The following is a 22215-nucleotide window of genomic DNA, read 5'->3' as shown; positions in this document are numbered from 1 at the left end:
AGAGAGGATGAAAGAAGGAACAAACCACAAATGATAAATGTTAGTCATATCACCTAATCCACAATTGGAAGGCTCTAAAATACCCCATCTTTATCACCGTAGTAAGCGTCTTTATAGAATAGAGTTGAAGAAATTAGAAAAGTAGAGGAGAGAAGAGAAGAACCTGGAATAGAGTAGGACATCCCCTTTGTCTGTTCGTCTTTGGATGGTAAGATCTTCAAGGCAGACATTTTCTCTTTCTGCGTTCTGCACTGCACAGTGAGGACCTGACTCCAACCTGCTCGTCTCATTAGCCATCCTCAGTGACTCCGAACTGCACACCCACCTGTACTTCTTCCTAGTATGATCTATTAGAACTGAATAGATAGAAGATGGTTGATTGGAAAAGAAGAAAGGACAATTTAAATTGAATTGCATCAAATAGAATTGATGAATATTAGAGTCCTGATTCTCCACTCATTTTCACCAAACTTATGATGCTTAGAAAGGTTGACCCTTGTAGATTAATTGTGGTGTGCTAAGGAATAAACAAACCATAATTTATTGACCTTGTTAATCTGGCTGCATTCTCTCTGTGCCTCCAGGAATGACCCCGTCTCGCATGGAAATGGAGAATCGCACTGGGGTGTCAGAATTCATTCTGTTAGGGATCCCCAACACCAAAGGCCATGAGACCATCCTTTTCATCGGCTTCTTAGCTTTTTACTTCTGCACCCTGCTGGGCAACCTGCTCATTTTATCAGCCATCCTCGCTGACTCCCGCCTGCACACCCCCATGTACTTCTTCCTCTGCAATCTCTCTGTGCTGGACCTTGGATTGGCCTCCATCATCACCCCTAAATTGCTGATCGATCTGTGGGCCAGGAATAGAACCATCTCGCTGGGAGGGTGCATGTCTCAGGTCTTCTTCTTCCACTTCCTAGGCAGCACCGAGTGCCTGCTCTACACTGTCATGGCCTTTGACAGGTACGTGGCCATCTGCCACCCGCTGCGCTACCTCATCATCATGAACTGGAGGGTGTGCGCCATCCTGGCTGCCGGCACCTGGGTCACCGGCTCCTTCCACGCCACCATTCTCACCAGCCTGACTTTCACGCTGCCCTACTGTGGTCCCAATGTGGTGGACTATTTCTTCTGTGACATCTTCCCTGTGGTGAAGCTGGCTTGCGCGGACACGTACGTTATCGATACCGTAAGCTTCACCAATATTGGCATGGTGCCCATGACCTGCTTCCTCCTCATCCTCATGTCCTACGTCAGGATTGCTGCCTCCGTGGTGAGAATGCGCAGTGCTGAGCACCATCAGAAAGCGGTTTCCACTTGTGCATCGCATCTGACAGTGGTATGCTTCTTCTTCGGGCCCTGTGCCCTCCTCTACACCCAGCCATCCCTGAGCAATGTGCTCGCTACCGCCATTCATATCTTTTCTAACATGGTCACCCCGATGCTGAATCCGGTCATCTACACGCTGAGGAATAAGGAAGTCAAGGCAGCATTCACGAAAATGAAAGGGGGCTATTCCCAGTCCTGCAAAAATTGCTAGCTGAAATGGAATGTCTTCCAATAGAGGTGTTCAGGAAGTCAACGGATTTATGCCAGGGTTCGGTTAGAATTAAAAGGAGGCCAGTGGAGTTACTCCAGGGTTAGAGTTAGATTAATAGATTATAGGGCCAAAAGGGACCACTGTGATCATCTGGGTCAGACCAATGGTCCATATAGCCCAGTATCCGGTCTTCCAGCAATGTGTCCTAGAACGTTTTTGAGAAAAACATCATTCTTGATATTAAAATTGTCCTCGATGAAGACTCCATTAAGGCACTGGAACAATTTACCAAGGATCAAATTACTCTCTTTATTGAAAATGTATGCAGTATATCCAGTCTGAATTTGTCTACCTTCAACTTCCAGCTATTGGATCATGTTAGACCATTCTCTGGTAGGCTGAAGAGCCCATTATTAAGTATTTGTTCCCCATGTAGATACTTAAAGGCGGTAATCAAGTTACCCCTTGACCGGCTTTTTGTTAAGGTAAATAGCTCGAACTCTAAGTCTATCACTATAACACACGTTTTTTAATCCATCAATTATTTGCATGGTTCTTCTCTGAATTCTCTCCAATTTAGCAGCACACTTCTTGAACTGTGAACCCCAGAACTGGATAGAGTATACCATCAGCAGTTGCATCAGTGCCAAATCTAGAGGTAAAATAACCGTTCTGCTAATACTCGAGATTCCTCCTCTATGTACTAGGATTACATTAGTTCTTTTGGCCACAGCATCTCACTGTGAGCTTAGGTTCAGCTGATTTTCCACCACATCTGTACAATCTTTTTCAGAGTCATTGCTTCCCAGGATACATCCCCATCCCATAAGCATGGCCTCGAGTCTTTGCTCCCAGATGTATATGTTTACATTTCACCGTATTAAAATACACATTGTTTGCTTGACCCGCCCTTACCAAGAGATCCAGACTGGTGAGAAGGTCGGTCGGGTTATTCCAGGTTTAAGATTAGGTTTAGGATGGAAGTCAATGGAGTTTTCCAGGGCTAATGAGGAGGACATGGGTGTTTTCCTAGGGTTGGGGAAAAGGTCAAAGGAATTATGCTCTTACTGAGGTTAGGCTGAGGGCAGTTGGTTATGCTGGGGGTCAGGTTACACATGAAATCAATAAAATTCTCCAAGCTTTGCGTGAGGCAGGAAGTGAATATATTTATGCCAGGTTTAGTATTAGAGCTTGGCAGGAAATTAGACAAGTGACTTAATCTCTTTAGGGCTCAGTTCCCCACCTGAGGCACTGTGGTACAAATCACTCTTTTCTCCCACCTGTTTCTCCTGTAAGCTCTCCGGGGCAGGGTCTGCCTCTCACCGGTGTGGGTGCAGTGCCCATTACCCTCTAATGGCCTTCTACCTAATAATAATAATAATCATATTTTTGTGAATTGTCATCAACTCTTATGAAGTGAAGTTTGCCTATAAATAAAAAAAAAAAGGAAAGAAACCCAAGGCAGATATTGTGAGCCATGCTGCCTGCCCTTTTCCCTGCAGGACAGTCCACATTATCACAGCAATCCAGCATTGAACACAGCCCTGACTGAGGGAGGAGCGCCCCTCCTGAGTTGCCTGCACCACCACCAGCACTGCAGCTCCCCTTTGCGCGGCCGGGGCTTAGCCTGAATTTTCTCTGTTGTTTCTTTGCTGTTGTCCAGAAAACCAATTTCCAAAGAGTCACAAACCCAGAAGAGGGCGACTGAGCAAAGAGAACTTGGAATGGAAGAGAGGTGCACAGCTGTGGACATGGACTTTTAAAAGGCTGTAACTTCTGATGGACAATGGGAGAGCTGCATTGACCTGCAGGCCCTGGGCACTGGATGGCTGCAGAGGGAGAAGGAGGGAGAGGAGGTGGCTGTAGTGTTTAGTAATTGAGAACTGTATCAGCTCAACACACCTACATTTAAAGAGCCCATGGGAATTATTTGCAAAGCATTATTTTGTGGCTAGGACAAAGGAGTGGGATACAGGAGATCTGGGTTGAAGTACAGGTTCTGTGCAAAATTCGCTATTTGACCTTGAGTAACTCACTGAATTGCTTTGTGCCTCAGTTTCCCCATCTATTAAACGGGGATCATTAAATCCTTTGTGTCTCTCATCCATTAAAGGTGTATCCATTTCAGACAGTGACAGTCTCTTACTATGTGTGCACGCAACACCCAGCAGAAAGGGTCCCACATCTGAGTTCCCATCTGTGGGTCTGACCATAATACCAATGATAAGAATCAGAGGTGACCCAGAGTGGGGGCACGAGGGGTCAGGTGACCATGCAGAAATCTGCCAGGGTTTGCTGGCCAGGCCCCCTCCCTGTCCAGCAGCTCCTGGAGCAGGCTGCAAGCTGCAGCTGTGGGGAGACGGCGAAGCGAACACTTTGCTGTGGGAGCTGCAGGGAGGAGCAGCTGAGAGGAAAGCCTGTGCGTGTCTTTGAACCGTGCCCTCTGCCCACCAACAGCAGGTCCCAGCCGCCTCTGATGAGAACAGTGAGAATACAAGTAAAAAGAGTAAAATGCAGCTCCGGCCCTGCTGTTTGTGGCAATGACACATGGGACTCAGCTGGAGCCAGCCAAGAGTAACCTGGGAGCTGCTACCCAGCACAGTGATAAGGGCCCCCTTGGGCATTCATTAGAACACCTGCATTTTAATTAACCCCAAAGGCGACTGCATGGCATGGTATGTTACGACTGAGCTGGGATAATCTGTCTACAGAGACTAATTATAACTTCTGCCTTCTGCCACTTCAGTCCGGCTCCCAAATAAGATGCCCACCACAGGAATAGCAAGAAATGACAGCGATGAAAAGAATTGCAAAGGGCCTTACTGACACTGCTCTGCTATGGCAACAGCAAACGGATCCATGAGCTCAGTGCTGACAAACCCCTAACATAGCCCTGCTTCCCTGGCTCTGTCACACTCTCTGTGTGTGGGGTCTATGGCCTGGTTTAGGTTACAGGCTATGCCAGCGATGTAGCTAACAACTGCTGAGCCTTTAGTATCGAGGCACAGTAGAGGTGAAAGATGAGTCTTACCTGGCTAGTGAAGGAGCAGCTTTGTTAAGTTAAATGAACCTTAATTCTCTAAAGATCCTTTCTCCCCACGAACACTGGTTGTTCAAAGGGCTGGGTAAGAGAACATGCCTGGGACCCAGAGAGATGCAGAGTGATGTTCATCCCAGTGGAAGGAGAAGGGATGGTGTTGAGGATAATGCTCAGACTGGAACTAAGAACATCTGAGTCAGATTCCCGGATCTTCCACACACTTCTTTTGTGACCTCAGATAATTCTATTAGTCTGAGATTTTCAAGAAAGCCAATAGGAGTTAGGAGCTCAATGCCCACTGCACTAGAATGACAGACATCATGACTGACATGACAGACATCCCAGACATCACATGACCTTTGCATTTAATACAACAGACTCCAAAGATACTTAAAATGAGACTTTTTTCAAGGGTACTTCAGGAAATTGCCATATGCATCACAGTATCCACCCATCTTTCTTTCTTCCTTCCTTCAGGACCTGATTTCTTTCAGATCCTTGCGCACTGAGCACAGTCCCTTAACCTTGACAGTGGGAGGTATGATCAGCTCCTCATCCCAGTAGTACTCTTGGGACAGTAGGTGGGTGGGCTTGTGGTACACGAGGTATTTATTCAGGTGGCTTTCCTCATGCCACTTGACTTCAATGCCATTGGCTCTGTCCTCCGTGACCCCTGTGGGTCAGCTTGTAGACCTCAGACATGCTTCTGCCACTGAAGCTGGCCGTGTAGTAGAAATCCTCTGCCCCAATGGAATGGCAGCTCGTGACTCCGGCCACCTCTTTTAGGAGTTGTTCTCCTCGGGGCTTGGTGTATTGCCAGGAGCTAACGGTCCCCACCAGCGTGTCAATAATCTCCACCCCAATGAGCTCAAACAGCTGGACATCGATGTTCATGGAGTAAAGATTTTGTAGCACCAGCGGCTGCAGATGTAGCTGCTGCTGATGTCCTTGCAGTTCATGGAGAAGTCCTGCCACCGTGAGTAGTTCTCGACAGGGATTATGAAGAGACACTTCTCAGGGGACAGCTTCATGGATGGGACCTTCTCTGGATGGTCAGTGAAGAGATAGAAGTTGACCCTGTGCCCAGAGAGGAAAATTTGTTGGCGGAGCCAATAAACCCTTCTATGAACCGGAGGTATCTGAAAGGCAAATGAGTGTAACAGTGAACGAAGTGAGTTATTGGTGTGGTTTTAGCTGTGAATGTCTTTGTAAACAGGTTATAAAGACTGTCTTGCTTTCATCCCAACCATGGTGTCCTGGGGATCTAATTTACACAATCTGAGGCTCGTTCTCGCTGATGCTACCATGACAAGATCCCTAGAAGAACCTCCATCCTGCCTTTCCTTCTTCTGAAGCACAGGTGGCCTCAGTTTCAAAGCTCAGGCCTCTGGACCAAAATGGTCAAAACTTTTCAGCTCCTAGATCCTTTCAGAGTCAGGAATAAGAGACACAGGGTTGGTTCCCAATGGGGCTTCAGCATCGGGTGAGTCTCTGGAACAGCTGGACTGGGTTTTGTGTCTCCCTTCTCCTGGGTGATCGCTCTAACACAGAGGTGCTCCAACTTTTTACGAAGGTGACCCATGACTTTGTTTTGTCTTGCTTTGTGACCCACCTCCTCTGCTGCCACCCCCTCCTAGCCCCACAAAGGGGACATCGATCACCTGCAGCACCCCCTCTGCTCAGCACCACAGCCCTAATTCTGGCTCTGAGGGGAAACCCAAGGGTGTGGGGGATAGTTTCCAGACTCAACCTGGCTGGGCCCAGCTCCCTGCTCCAGCTGCTGCAACATAGCACACGAGGTCGTGGAACCACTCAGGTTTGGCATGGATGGAGTTAGGTGCCTAAGTACCTTTTAAAAATCTGGCCTTTAAGATCGTGTTGTAATCCCCGGCTTTATATATTATTGTTGCTTTAAGTAACTGCCTCTAGTTCCTTCCATAGTAGGAAATGGAGATCGGAATCCCCCTTTAACAATCTTATTTTAGGGCTTAGCCATGCCACACATTTTGTTTTATGGCCCTAAGGCCTGTTGAGATGGGTTAGTCAGACCGGTGCGGTGTGATAAGGGGTGGGTGAATCCCAGCATCTCTGTGCTTTAAGGGGTCTCTGCACAGTGGGAGTTGGAACGGAGCCAGCAGTGTTATAGGAAGGCTTTGAAGGGCGGCCGCCACACTCCGTCACACTGCATAGCTAAGGGGAGTATCACAGGGCTTGGCGTGTGGAAGGGAAGTTGTACTTTTTAACAGCAAACGTGGCCACCCGACGACGAGATTTTTCTGTCTGTACTGGGCATTCAGGATGTCTCTGTTGAAGGTGCCTTCCCACATGATGGGAGCCAGCCAGGGAGACATCGAAAACATGTCGGTTCTCCCACACGGAATCATAGAATCATAGAGAGAGAAAACACAGCAATGGCCAGACTGGATCAGACTGGGGTCCATCGGGCCCGATAGCCCCTCTTCGTCATTGGCCAGCATTAGATGCTTCAGGAGAAGATGCAAGTGACCATCTTGTGGACAGTTATGGAGCAACTCAACCATAAGTGACAATTGTATCTACCTACCCACCAACCCTTCTACATATTCTCCTATACATTCGAACACACAACATAACAGGGCACAGATAATTGGAAATTTCATGACATTACACACAAACATGTTCACATTTTCTTTCCAGGATCTTTTGTCACTCAGAAACAATGTACGATGTTCACAATGGCTTAGGTTTACAAAGGAGCAGGGGGGAAGGAGTTGTATTAAAACACAGCAGCTTGACTGCGTAGTGGCCTTTGAGAAGCCAAATGAGATGACAATTTTTATGTTTTGGGAAAAGTGAAAGTTGTAAATGATTTACATAGGAAGCCAGATCAAACTCTAAAATATAAAATGATAAAAAAGTTGAATTCCCCCTCTAAAATGAAAATAGGCTCCACTTTAAATGAAAAAACAACCAACCAAAAAGTCACTTTTAAACAAACTGGCAGTTTTCACAAAATCAAATTGAAATAATTCCAAGACTTCTCTCTATCTATTTTAATACGTTGGCAGGGCTAACGCTCTAGGTTCTTACAGTGGTATCATTTCAAATTGCTGAGCTCTAATCTGATCTACAAATAACTTTTTTAATTATTAAAACTATTTATCCACTTGAAAACAAACTGTCGGAAGGGCAGACCTACTGAGGCTTGTCCACACATGGCTGAGGATATGACATTCTGTTGAAAGAAGATATGCATTACTAGGATGTAACCATCTGTATTTAGCACTTTAACCTTCCATAACGGCCAATAAGAATGAGTTAGAAATGGGCAAGTGTACTTTATAATGGGCACTAGAAAAATGAGTATGGTAGAGTTGTATTCTACATAGACCGATGCTGGGAGTAATTCCCTTTTAAGGCAATGGCTAAAGAGACATTATTCCTCTCTATGGCCCAACCAGCGAACTGCCATAAACATGCATGCTATGAAGACAGTGGAAGATCTCAGAGAAGAACCATCTTCCACTTTATCAAGCCCTTATTCAGACTCAGTCCTTCCATGTATTTATGGCCTGTGTAGCCCATAGCATTTTTTTTATTGAGTAGTGATGCATGGAACCTGTGACACTCTGACTTCAGTAGTTAGTATAAGGCTTGAGGCCTATGACCTTTGACACAGATAAATGGTCCAACATCAGCCCTGAATTTTGGGGAATTGGAAATCGAGTGTTTAAGGGGGAAGCTTGTACATAATGACTCCAGGCAGCTATAGGAAAATGAGCTAACATCAGCTTTTGGATATTTTAGGATACAAACACCTGGTGATGAGGAGGAAGGTGATGGTGATGAAGAAGACAATGAGTAACATTTCCAGCTGTTCTGCAAGGGATGCTGTGAATATATGGATGTTCGGATGTTCATTCTGTATTATCTCTACCTACTTTGCTAGGTTAGAGTGTTTGTGACTTTGTCGAATGCATTAATAAACTATTAAAAATACAGAAAGATACCTTAAGTGTGAGCATGGCAGCTGTGCACATTGAGATTCCCAATTGCACAATAATTTTAAGAATACTGGGCCTGATCTTGGGACCAGCATCTGTTGAACCTCAGAGTGATAACTGGGAATGCCTAAGGAATCGATATAATGAATACACAATTCATAGATCAGGCTATACCTCCATGGACCTTTGCTTTGTTTGCCATGACCACAATCTTAACTATTTATTTTGCTATCTGTTAATGAATGCAGAGCACCCATCCTTACCGTGGAAGCACCGAGAAAGTCTCATCCAGGTCAGCTTGTCTAGGAATGAGAAAGAAAACAGAGACGTTTCATTGCTCTCTTGGCATCAAAGAAACACACACAGCTCTCATTGACTTCACTTTCCATGGTGGGGTACTCAGCTTGCTTTAAAATCATGCTGTGATGTTCCCCCACTGCAATCTGCACTGGTGTGTAGCTATGTCACCCCAATTCCTTACTCCTGGCCCTGACTTACCCCACTTTGCTCTGTGAACTACCCACTCCTGGGTCAGCCCACGCCAGCCTCCTGCATGTAATCGGTCCCTGGCCTAGTGAAGGAGCGCTTCTAGCCAGCCACTCATGGGATAGACTTCCAGAAAACACCCCCAGGCCCAGATGCAACCCTGGGAACTGCCATCCTGCAGGGCTCAGTGCTGTACAATGCACCCTGCAAGCTCATTTACTTTTGTCTGTCAGTTTATCAAAGACATTGATATGCACCAGCTCTGTCACTCTAAGTGAGGGCTCTGCACACTCAATCCACGTGCACTGCTGTAGATAACACAAACCAATACATTTATTGACTGCAGCAAGATTTTCAGTGAATATCACCAAGCAACTAAAAAGGTGCTAGGCCTGCAGGACAGAGGTCAGGCAACTCAGATTGCACTGGGGCTTCGACAGCAGCTAAATGCCCGATCAAGCAGACACAAGATGTGCTAACTCCTGATGCTCAACGAAGGGACTGTTCAAGGTGAAGTGGTCCGTTAACGCTGGTGTGGTCATAGGCACAAACAGGGATTAGTGGGATACAGACTGTTGTAATAAGCCATACATCCAGTGTCTTTTTGTCCCATGACTTCAAGGGTTTTAATTAGCCACCTCGTCTTGAATGGTCCCTTAGAAAATGCTGAACTATCTGTTTGATCTGATATTTAGCTGTGATTTTCTGAGTACCTTCCCCAGCCCTGGAGAAGAGCTTTGTGTAGCTCCAACACTTGTCTCTCTCTCCACAAGAAGTTGGTCTGATAAAAGATGTTTCCTCACCCACCTTGTCTCCCTAATATCCTGGGACCCACCTGGCTACACTGACACTGTCTACCTAAAACAATAACACACATCAGTGGACACAGGGACTGAACCACACAACTATTCAGCATCAGGAATGCAGCACAGTCACTTACTGACACCCATTTTCTGGGTAGGTGACAAATGCTTAGTCACTGGATGGGAGCATGGGAGGTGCCTCCTGGGAGAGGGCAGGGAGGGAACAAATTAACAAAAAAAATCCCCCGTGAAGTATTGGGTGTGTGTCAACAAGGAACTGCCTCGGTATTGTACAGTCACATCCTGATGTGCTGAGAATTGGCGTAAATAAGCAGACTTCAACGGAGCTGCTTTTATCAACACCCACTGCGGATCTGGCCCCACTGGAACTCTGGCTTCTTTAGTCCAGTGTTGATAAACGGTACAGTCAATTGCTCGACCACACTTTGGTTCATTATGAAATATGTTGAAGAGGCCAAATAAGCAGCATCACTCAGGTTTATTGCTATAAGCCAATAATAATATAGGACAGGACAAAGATTCAATATAATGCCAATCTCCAGGAAGCCGTCTCATGGAACGTTAAAACAGCAAGAGTCCTGTAGCACTTTAAAGACTAACAAATTTAATTTCTGCAGGCATAAGCTTTCCTGGGCTGCAACCCACTTCATCAGATGCAACGTTGTTACAGTCACATTACACAGAAGGTGGGCTCGCAAAGGAACACTCCTGAAACCTTCTTTTTATACCCAACCTATTTACAAGAAGATCTTAGTCTAGATAGTTTCCCTATTTACTTAAGCCAAAACTTACTTCAACAAATGCAAGGTGTTATGGCATACTTAGCGTAAGTGGACAGGATTATAAGGAAGGTACAGCCAATTTAGGCTGCATAACTGCTACAATATTTCTGCGTAATGCATGCTAACATATACATGGTGAGAATAAATCATATTATCAACGTAATAATCTGGCTCAGAATTTTTGTGTCAAAATTCAAACCCTAGATGAATGCTGCCGTTAATTCTGGCTTGTAGTTCATCTAGTCATCTAGTCCAACCCTCAAATCATCCCAGGCAGGGCTTTGTCAAGCCGCAGCTTAAAAACCTCTAAAGATGGAGATTCCACCACCTCCCTAGGTAACCTATTCCAGAAATCTGCACATGCACCAATTTCCTGAGTAGAACTGCTCTTAAAATAAAGAAAAACAAATTCTATGGGTGAAAAAAAATGAAATTTTTTAATCATTTCAATTGTGCAGGTTTTTTAAAAGAAATGATTTTCAGTTGTTTATTGGCAGTTTTTACTGAAAATATTTGGTTTTCCAATGTTTTTGTTTATTATTTCAAAATGTTCCAGTTTTGTTTGGTTTTGATTTTTCTTTCTCCCACCCCGCCCTTTTCATTTTCCTTTTTTTGCCTTCTCTCCCTTTTGTATCTGCACAAGTGAGGGAAGAAGGACAAAATGCCAGAAAAATGAAATACTTCCTCCAAAAAAACTCCAAAACAGCCCCAGACAAACACATGCACCCCAAACCGAGAACAACTCACCTCACTCAAAAAAGGCTACATTTTTCCATTGCCTACTGTGCCTGGAAAAGGGAATATTTATTTGAATGAATACTTTCTATGGAGATTTTCAATTTTGAATAAATAATTTTGAATGAAATATTTTGAATTAAAATAATAATTTGAAAAAAGTTTCATCCAGCCCTACTGAATATGTTCTCTCCCTGTGCCTATTCAAGCACCGAGAAAAATGAAAGTTAGCTGATGGACTGGTGCAAATTGATTTATGCTGCCTGAGGGTCAGGCCTGAGTATTTATTGAAACACCCAAAGAACTGATCCCTGCCCCAGCCCGGCTCTCTCTCTCCTTCCCCTCTCCACCTCTGGACCTTGTGTACCCAGCTGCGGCTGGGCTGAATCTCACCCCGGGGGGCCCAGCCAAGGGACACCCCGTGTCTCTCTTGCTCTATCCGGGGTCTCTCCCGGGGTCAGGGTCACCCTCCACTGATGGAAGAGGTGCCTGGAGGTTGCACAGAGTCTCGCTTGCTCAAGTGGGGATGGCTCCATCAAAGGCAGAGTCACGCCTGCTGACATTCTCTGCTCCCGCGGGGTCTGTTCACCAGATACCTCGTCCCTGGAGCGCGGGGTGTCCCCTCTGCCCCACACGGAGGGAGCCCTCATTGCTCATTGTACAACAGGGGGGTCACCTAGCCCCCTGTACAACAAGAGCAAGATCCTTGTGTCCGGCAAGTGTAAATGGGAGTGGTTCCCCCTGGGCTTTGTCTGTGGGTCTGGGAGCCCAGGAGGGGGCCACCCTTCACTGCCACGCTGGGGTGGCCGCATGGCCAGAGTGAGACTGCTCTTAGCCCTGCCCTGGGGGGCACTGGGAAGCTCCTGACATGTGATGGGGGAGCACACATCCCATTGACACACCCGGCATGGGTTGGTTCAGTTGAAGATTTCACTCTTTTTTTAATTCTGTATTTTACTATGTATTTGAAGTTTTAAACTCTAGTGTATATATATTTCAAAACTCTTTAGAAAAAAATATTATTTTTTTACTTTATATTTCTTTCATATTCTGGCCCCTCCTCCCACCAGGCCCCTGGCCCCCCACATTCAAGGCTGCCCTTCTCCAGCCAGACCCACCTCCACCCCCTAATCAGGCCAGACCAGCCTGCCTAGCCAGGCCCTTCACCCCCACAATCTGGCCAGTTCTACCAGTCAAGCACCTCATTATCCCCCACACCAGCCAGACCCTGCCTCTCCGCTTTGTCAGCCCCTGCAACCGGACCCTTCACCCCCTACATGGGCCAGTCACTCCCAGCTGCGTCCTCTCCCTCTCAGTCTGGTCAGTCCCTGCTCCTGGATCCCTTGTCCCCAGACACACTCTGGCCACACCCCCTCCAGCCAGAACCCTTGTCCCCCACTCCACAGCATCCAGCACCTGCCCGACACCCACAGCCAGACCCCTCGCACCACTGAACAGACCTAGAGTCATTTGCTCTTTCTTTCTTTCTTTCTTTCTTTCCCCTCTCTCCCTCTGGCCAAATTACTCTTTCATCATTTATCCAAAATGGAACAGAAAGACCTGTCTTTTCTTTAGGGTTTTCATTTGTTTTATATTAAAGCAAATGGAGGAAGACCAGAGCAAATGCATCTTTCACACACATCAACATCCAGCACCTAGATAAACAAGAATTAAAAATTACCAGGCCCCAAGAAATTTTCCATGTCACTCAAGAATATGAAGTGTAGGCACAGAATCGGGAGTATAGTATGCTTGGTACGCTCTATATTGGTTATTCATAAATTCTCAAAACTGTTAGATATTGCAAACACATTACACTCTATCTATCTATCTATCTCATGATTTTTCCTATGTTTTGAATGACAGAAGTAAAGATAAATTAAATTAATTATCTTTAAATTAAGGATAATTTAAATGGGAGAGTAAATGAGGAAGAGGTGGGACTTGACATGTATGAGAGCAAGAGTGGAGAGAAATTGTCCTGATGTATAGAGGTGAATCAGGCCCATCTCTTCAACTCGAGTTTTGTCTAGTTACCTTAGTCCTGGGATTATTTTTTTTTTCAGTCTGCCTACATCCTCCTCTTGGGGTTTTGATACCAAGGGTCTTATTTCACTTCTGTGCATGCGTTACCTCTCCAAAGCAAATCACAATCTAAAACTTCTCTTTTTCATCACTGGCTCATGCATGAAATATGAACCTTCCTTGTGAAGGGAAAACATTAGAGTAACTTTCAATGAACATGGAATTTAGGTGCCAAAGTCATGTAGGGTCTGTCTACACTACAGTGTAAGCTCAGGGACAGCAGAACTTGAGTTAGCAGACCCTGGTTAGTTAACCTAGGGCTTGAGCATCTACATTCATGTGCAGCTCCAGGTTTAGTTTGTTGAACCCTGGTCCCAAACTGTGGCTTCAGCATCTACCGTGCATTATCTGTGCCTGAATTCAACCTCCCATATCCCAGACTTCCTAGCGCCCTTCCAAAACGGGGCACTCTAGCCCTATGCTCATGGTGCATGTGGGAAAACTTGAGTGGTCAACCAAACTGAACTGTCCAGCGGACAAAAGAAATTGGCTCTTGGGATTGTGGGATTCTTTTGGCGGACTCCCAAACTACAAATCCAGTGGGGGCTGTATCTAGAATTCAAAGCAATAGGGCTTGAACTCTGGTTCCTGCATTCACTCAGATTTGGACTCTCCACCCCATGGGGTTATGAGGCCCTGAGTCCAAGTCCTGGTTTCCCAACACTTGTGTGCAGATGGATGAAGGATTAAGCTTGAGCCTAAATTCAAACCTGAGGCTTATATCGCAGTGTAGACCTGGCCTTAGGGTCATTGTTAAAAGCTATGTAGGTGTTTGAAGACACCTAGGTGCCTTGTGAGATTTTCAAAAGTGCCTACGTAAGGTTAAGCACCCAAATCCCATTGATTTAAAGGAGAATTAAGTGCCTCAGTTCTTTTGAAACCCCATTTAGGTGCCCATCTGCATTTTTAGGAACCTAACGACCTTTACAAATCTGCCCCTAAAAGGCTCCCATTTTCAAAAGTGACTTAGGGACCTAATGGCCAGTTATGTAGCCATGATGAATAAAGTCCATGAATTTAGACTGAGGATGAATATAGTCTTATGGACCTCTTGAACTTTTGCAGACAATGAGAACATCACAAAGCATTTCAGTGCTTTTACACAAGGCGTGGGAGTTTCCCTGAAGTCAACACACCCACGTACTTGGTTCACCATGCCCCAAACAGAGACTTCCATCAGATTGTCAGCCTGCATCTATCCCCTCCTGAGCTCTTTGCCTGTATTCTGCACTGCAGGTTTTCCCACATACAAGAAAGCAGCAGGGTAGAGATTTGTCCTTTGTAAAATATGTTTTTTTTCCAAAAAAACAAACAAACAAACATCCCCTCTATTATGGGTGGAATTTTCAAAGGGGCTGAATGGATTTGGGTGCCCAGATCCCCTGGAATTTCATCTGCTCCCTTCAGCCCCTTTTGACAACCCCAGGCCCTATAATTTTCTTCTCTCCACTGGCATTTATCTCATGGCCGGCAGTGGGCTGAGACTCAGGAGAACTGGCTTCAATTCTCAGTTGTGCCCAGGATCCCCCTTGCTCTCCCCAGATGCTCACTGCACCTGGCTCCAGACACCTCCAGTCCCAGCTCCAGTCCTGCCCTGCTTCAACGTGGCTCAGCTCAGCTTGGCTCTCTGGGCTGCACCTCGGGCCCTCTGGTTCTGCTGCTGTGGGTCTGCTCAGCTCAGCTCCCTGGGCTTCTTCTCTGACCTCCCAGCCGTTGGCTCCCGTGTCTCAGGTGCTGCTTTGTTCTCTGCTTGGCCCTGCTCTCTGCAGGCAGCTCCAGCTCATACAGAGGACAGTCCCCCCCCACATTGGCCGGCCCGCCCTGTCAATCAGGATGATCTGGAACATTGGCCTTTCTGCACTGGCCCTGGGGGTTGTCCATCTCAGAGCCCTGATTTCCCACCCTCCCTTCCCCTGTTCTTTGGTACTGAGAGATGGCCCACTAAGACGACCAACTAAGTTTTAGTAAGGGGCCAACAGTCCCCTTACACTCAGACCCTCCCTGCACAGAGCAAAAATGCCCTGTTCACCAGGCCCCTGTCTCTGTGACGTGGGTTCAAATTCTGATGTTCTATCCGCTATCGGATCATTTTCCCTGGAGGGGGGAAGGGAAATCATTCAGAGACCGTAAAAATCAATGACCCCAAAGACTAGTCCTGATGGCTGTCAGTGGTGGTCCTTCAGCAAGGTGTCAAACACCTGTCCCAGGCAGGGCACCTTTCTGGAATACAGCACAACATGCTGCCATCTCTCAGTACCAAAGAACAGGGGAAGGGAGGGTGGGAAATCAGGGCTCTGAGATGGACAAAAGGTCAGTGGCAGTCAGGAGACCTGGGTTCTGTTCTTGGCTCTGCCATTGACCTGCTGTGTGACCTTGGGCCAGTCACTTGTCCTCCCTGGGACTCTCCTTCCCTCTCTCCCCTCCTGTGCCTTGTCTACTAGGACTCTGAGCTCTTTGGGGGATGGGCTGTGTCTTATGATATGTCTATTCTGTGCACCTAGTTACAATAGTTGTGCTCAGCTGCCAGCAGTGATGGAGCCTGGATATGGTGCTAGACAAAGAGGTTTCTAGTCCCATTTGTAGGAGAGTAAAGAGTTAAAAGCTGGATAAGTTGTCAGACCTAAATTACAGGGAACGGGGTCAAGGCAGGGGCAAACCTTGTTTCTGGTAATTGTGTGAATTCTAGTTAGAGTCGTGTTATCTCTCTTCTTCTCCTCCCTTCCTGGCCATCTGCGCAGGGGATGAGGCAAACGAAATAACTATCTCCCCTCCTGCGCAAAGCCTTTGGTGGGAAAAGAGTATTATCTTCTTTCCATCCCTTGCATGTTTTAAAAAACGTTAGTGTTTTAAGGTAATGCGCCTGCACTCTGTGAGGTAATTCTATAAACCACAAACATTCATTTTGTAGTAGTTAATATTCATTTTATAGGAGTCAATGTAACCAAATAAGGGTCTATGGGGAGTCGCTGGAAATGTTTACACTTACATACTGCTATGGATAAAAGGATTGTAAAGTAACCCCCTCGTAGCTCACTCGCAGTGTCAAGGTGGAACGAGCAGGCAATAAAGGGTTCTGTCTCCCCAATTCACCCCAGGGACAAACTGTTTGGGTATTTCTGACACCATTGGCCTCCTCCTTGTCTATCTAAGCTCCATATCAGGATAGATAGATTTGGCTGCTGGACTGAACTCTGAAACTGAGTTCAAAAGCCCTAAGCCATGGAAAACATACCTTTGCCATTCACACAGTTTTACAGAAATCAAAACAGAGGCAACAGAATCATTGGTTTCCAGTTACGGTGTTATTAGACAACGTTAAAGTTTCCCACCTTTGTTTAAAGTTTAAATCTTATTGGACAATTTCAGTTGAATTTTGGGTGTTTGGTTGATTGGTTGCTTTTTTGGATGGAAAATTGGGTTTTTAGCAAACCAAAATTTTTCACACAATGTATCTGCTTTCCTTGAAAATCTGTTATTTTGTTGGAAAGCTGAATACTCAAAAAACTGTCTTGTTTGGTTTTCATCTAAAATCTACAAATTTCAGCTGGATGCTTTCAGCTGCCTAAAGCTGAAAAAAAATGGGTTTGGGGTTTCTGATGAAAAATTCACATTTTCTACAGGAGGAGTTGTTTTAATTCTGACTATCTCTATTTGTTTTACAAACTTAATAGCGAAATCCTTAAATGAGTTCTGACAGGAATTCTGATTTGTGTTCTTTAAATTTCCCTTGTATCTTAACCCCCACACGTATTTAATTCACATAGCACACTTACTGTACTGGCCGCTGTGGATTTTTCCCCAACATGTGAAGGATTCAGTCGTCCAGCTCCAGGATTCTTCTGTCATTATCTATCTATCGATCTACGTAGAAGCCAAAGACACAAGTGTATAAGAGTCATTTCACCCTCACTCTGAGCATGACCTGACAGAACTAGACTCAGACCGGTTGCTCTCTGAAGCTGAGCAGTGTGTAGCTGGCTTTGAGCGTCAGTGGCATTAAAGAAGCGATGCTGCGGGAAGGTGATTTGCCCATGTCTATTTCCTAAGGGCTTGTGGGACTCACTCCCGAGAGACCTGAACAGCTCAGAAGCAGAGGCCCAGAGGCAAAACTTCATAGATTCATTAATTTTAAAGCCAAAAGGGGCCATTCTACTCCTCTAGTCTGACCCCCTGCCTAGCACAGGCCCTAGGATTTCCTGACTTCAGCTTCTGTGCTTTCTGTGGGCCAGGATTACCAAGTGATTTGGGCACCTAAAGATGGAGACAGATGCACTGGGATTTATCAATGCTCCTAAATGAGCCATGTAGCTAAGTCCCATGGACATCCAATGGGAGTTAGGCACCTAACTTGCTTAGGTGTTACTGTAAATCCCACAAGGCAACTATCAGCTTCTTTAGATGCCTAAACCCCTTTGTAATTATGACCCTGGGTCTATCTTTTCATCTTCCAAGGCCTGGACTTCTCTTGACTTTCAGAACGATGAAGGCTGCGATTTGCAAAGGAGCCTAAGGGAGAGTAAGGCATGCACATCTTGGGGGCCTAACTCCCTTAGACTGCCTTGACAATCCCAGCCTAAAATGATAACAAGGGCAGTGCTCCGTGCCTCAGTTGCCCCAGCTGTAACCTGGGGGAGAAGACCTGGCACTGGAGGAATAATTCACAATGGATGGTGTAAATAAGGGTTGTGAACGACAGTTTTATTTGAGCTCCTACTGGATTTTTGTTGATCTGGGTGAAATACTCGTCACATTTTCTTCAAACAGAAATTGGCAATTCTGATGTTCCGGTGGCAAACAGGCAGAGTCCAGTTCCCGGGTCTGACAGGGGCCAACACCTCATGCTGCACCACCACAGTCTGAGGCACCAGCTCATGTAAAGGGTGGGGGGGATCTCCCCTGAGTTTAGCCACTACAGCCCTGTCTGCCTGAGTCTGCCGAGAGCCTGAGACAATAGCTCTGGGAGAGGGAAATTTCCCTAGATACCTCCAGGGGTTTGCATTCCCAGTCCCACTGCTCTGGAAGACTCCATCAGCCCCACCCCAGCAGGGGGCTGGGTGTGCAGGGGGAGGGGAAGCGGACTACAGTCCTGCCAACCCCCTCACCCAAAAGATACAACCTGGCTGGGGAGATGAGGAGTGGGTTAGGGTTAGGGAAAAAAGCAAGCAAGCAAGTGAAGGACTCTAGTCCTGTTTAATAGTGCGAGGGGTCTGGTTGGGAAGCTTGGCCAGAGTGTGTGCACGGGGGGTGAGGGGAGGATGAAAATCTGGCAAGGGAGTCAGGGGAGGGGAGGCAGGAAAGGGCCTTGGCAGCAGGGACCAGCCAGAGTGAGGGTGTGAAGGGTCTGGCTGGAGGGGCTCAGCTGGAGTGTGCAGAGAGAATATTAGGAAAATCTCTTTCCCTAGGAGGGTGATGAAGCACTGGAATGGGTTACCTAGGGAGGTGGTGGAATCTCCATCTTTAGCAGTTTTTAAGGTGTGGCTTGACAAAGCCCTGGCTGGGATGATTTAATTGGGGTTGGTCCTGCTTTGAGCAGGCGGTTGGACTAGATACCTGCCGAGGTCTCTTCCAATCCTAATCTTCTAGGATTCTGTGACTGAAGATCAGCAGAGAGTTTCAGCGAGTGTTTACCGCCCCATGCTGTGTCCATGTAGCACAGCGCACAGGACAGGAAGACTGAGGACAGCTCTGTCACTCTCCCATGTTCAGCACCAATACACACAGCATCATGGTATTTTTCCCCACGGTGTCTTGACAATCGAATACAAATAAAACACAACGTTTGTTGCTGCAGATAATTTCTTATGTCCCTAAGGACACAGCAGAGAATCCGGCCGGAGCTCGGGTCATTGTTGTCCATCTAACTGGAAGGAGCAGGGCGGGAGCAGGTGGCCATCAGCATCTCCCCATCATGGAGCGTTTTGCTGAGCACTAGGCAGAGGGGAGATAAGTTGAACCAATTTTTTAGATCCATTAAAAAGCCATTCTTCTCAAAACAAATGTTTGATCAATAAAATTCCTCTCTCTTGGTGCAGATAGGTGGGGATGTAAGCCTGGGAAATCTGCCACCCCTGAAAGTGTGCTCCTTGCCATCAGATGCATGTACAATGGTATGTTGGCACCCGGCGACTGCTCGCAGCAATTATCTCAGTGGCTGGTGATGGGGCACTAGATGGGGAGGTCTCTGAGTTTCTACAGAAAAGTCTTTCCCGTGAGTCTAGGTGGTGGGGTTTGTCCACATGCTCAGGTCTAAATGGATTGCTGTGTCTGGGGCCAGGAAGGAATTTCCCCGCCCCCCCGGGTCAGATTGGCTGAGAGCCTGAGGTGTTTTCGTTTTCCTCTGTACCACGGGGCACGGGCCATTTACAGGGTTTAACTAGTGTAAATGGTGAATTCTCTGTAACTTGCTGTCTTTAAACCATGATTTGAGGGTGTCAGTAACTCAGCCAGAGGTGAGGGTCTGTGACAGGAGTGGTTGGGTGGGGTTCTGTGGCCTGCAGCGTGAAGAAGGTCAGACTAGGTGATCATAACAGTCGCTCCTGACCTTCAAGTCTATGAGTCTCTATCCCTCTGCAAACCAGCCAGCCCCCTAGCACTCACAGAGGCCAGAGGCAAACAGCCAGACCCCAGCAGTGACGTCTGCACACTTCCCCAGGAAAAGCTTCATAGCTCTTACATGGGCTAAGCCCAGCTGGGACCTGCACCGGCAAAGCACTTACACCAGGTTCACTGGGGCCCTTGGAGGTAGGGAGGTGGAGCAAACAAAGACCCCTAGTTCTTGTATTATGGGAAGGAATAAACAACACATCTTTATTTACTTTCTCCACACTCATCATTATTTTATAGACTGCTGTCATATCCCCTTTAGTTGTCTCATATGGAAGCTGTTGTTTAACCCTAATAATTTTGTTACCCTTTTCCGTACCTTTTCCAATTACAATATATCTTTCTTTAGATGGGGCAACCAGATCTGCACGCAATATTCAAGATATTGGTGTACCATGAATTTATAAAGAGGCAATATGATATTTTCTGTCTTATTATCTATTCCTTTTCTAATTATCCCCAACATTGTTAGGTTGTTTGACTGCCACTGCACATTGAGTGGATGTTTTCAGAGAGCTATCCATGGTGACTCCAAGATCTGTTTCTTAAGTGGTAACAGCTAATTTAGACCCCGCCATTTTCTGTTTTCCAATGTGCATTACTTTGCATTTATCCACATTGAATTTCATCTGCCATTTTGTTGCCCAGTCACCGAGTTTTGTGAGAACCCTTAGTTAAATCCAAAGTGGACTGCGAAGAGTTACAATCTTGAGTATAGATTTATAGAAGATTAGAGTTGGAAGGGACCTCAGGAGGTATCTAGTCCAACCCCCTGCTCAAAGCAGGACTAACCTCAGCTAAATCATCCCAGCCAGGGCTTTGTCAAGCCAGGTCTTAAAAACCTCTAAAGATGGAGATTCCACCACCTCCCTAGGTAACCCATTCCAGTGCTTCACCACCCTCCTAGTGAAAAATGTTTTCCTAATATCTTTTAGATGGGTACCATCTCGTCCTGGGGACTTATTAGGGTACAATTTATCAATAAATTCCAAAACCTCTGGCCAGTTCCTAAGATTTGTCACCTAAAAGGAATGGCTTAGATTTGGGCACCACATCCTCAGCTCTGTCGCTGTGAAGGCCGATGCAAAAAATTAATTTAGTCTCTCTTACCTTCCTTGTGCTCCTTTAGCATCCCGTGTCTCCGCTGGCCCCACTGGTTGTTTAACAGGCTTCCTGCTTCTGATGTACTTAAAAACATTTTTGCTCTTGCTTTTTGAGTCTTTGGCTGGCTGTTCTTCAGATTCTTTTTTGGCCTTCCTACGTATATTTAGGGGCACCTCTTAGAATGAGCGTCCCCAAAACTGACTGCAATAAGGGTACATACAGTGAAGACTAATTCTTAGGGCAAAGCATCTAGTCAGCCCCAGCTACCTTACACAGATCGGCTGCATTCAGGGCCCTCTCCTCAGGGCATTAGGCAACATATGGTAGAAAGAAGCAGCTACCAACAAGGCAAAACTCCTATGATGTCAAATATGGCTTGTGGCAAATGGCCGGCTTCACTCTAGTGGGTCTCTCGCTTGCCTCTCGGAATGGGCCAAGGAGTCACCTGTCATCCCGTCTCCCCAGGGAGGGGGGTAGGGACCTGGGCCCACCTGCTCCTCCAGGTCCCAGCCCAGGGGCCCTGTGAGTAGCATCTGTGAGCTGCTGGCACTGTATTCGCAGCTGCAGTCTTTTCCCCTGGCCTACTTTCCCCCCTCAGTCCTTCTGTCCTCTCAGGGCCTGCTTCCTTGCTGCCCGGGCTGGGCTTCCTGACCAGCCCCCTGTGCCTGGGGGAGTGTTTCAGTCCGGCCAGGGGCAGGTTCCACCCTCCTGGGCTCAGTACCTCTCCCAGGACTCCTCCGCTCTTCCACGCCACCCTGTGCTGCACAGCACAGCACAGCACAGGAACTCCTCCAGCTCATGCCCTGTCTGCCTAGAGCAGAGGGTTTACCCCCACCCCCACACTGCACTCCCCTCAGTTGGTTTAGCCCCTGCCCCCGCCTCCCGTGCAGCCGGAGGAGCCGGTTTCCATTTTTGGGCTGGGGAGTGCATCACCCCCTACTCCCGCCTGTCTTAAGCCCCCCGTTCTCCCTTGCACTGGTGCCCTCCTCCCCTGCTCTCAGCCTAGCGGGGAAGAACGGTTGCCCCCGCC

At 46.8% G+C, this 22215-nt stretch overlaps 1 protein-coding gene and 1 pseudogene across 1 annotated transcript; one reads left to right on the top strand and one right to left on the bottom strand.

Annotated features, from left to right (window-relative positions):
* The first annotated feature begins 601 nt into the window (after positions 1–601).
* Positions 602–1543, top strand: LOC137159348 (olfactory receptor 10D3-like). The gene has a single exon (XM_067557507.1). The coding sequence runs from the start codon at positions 602–604 to the stop codon at positions 1541–1543; it is 942 nt and encodes a 313-aa protein (XP_067413608.1).
* Positions 1544–5056: 3513 nt separating this feature from the next.
* Positions 5057–21213, bottom strand: LOC137159347 (histo-blood group ABO system transferase 1-like; annotated as a pseudogene).
* Positions 21214–22215: the final 1002 nt, after the last annotated feature.

The sequence above is a fragment of the Emydura macquarii genome, unplaced genomic scaffold (assembly GCF_026122565.2).
Source record: "Emydura macquarii macquarii isolate MOO-44397 ecotype Brisbane River unplaced genomic scaffold, CSIRO-AGI_Emac_v2 contig_1871, whole genome shotgun sequence".
Taxonomy (NCBI): domain Eukaryota; kingdom Metazoa; phylum Chordata; order Testudines; family Chelidae; genus Emydura; species Emydura macquarii.
Note: the sequence above shows the minus strand (reverse complement) of the source record. Positions and strands in the feature narration are given on the sequence as shown.

Bases quoted from the DNA above. Each gene is read 5' to 3' on its own strand.
- LOC137159348 (XM_067557507.1), top strand. From the start codon at position 602: ATGGAAATGGAGAATCGCACTGGGGTGTCAGAATTCATTCTGTTAGGG.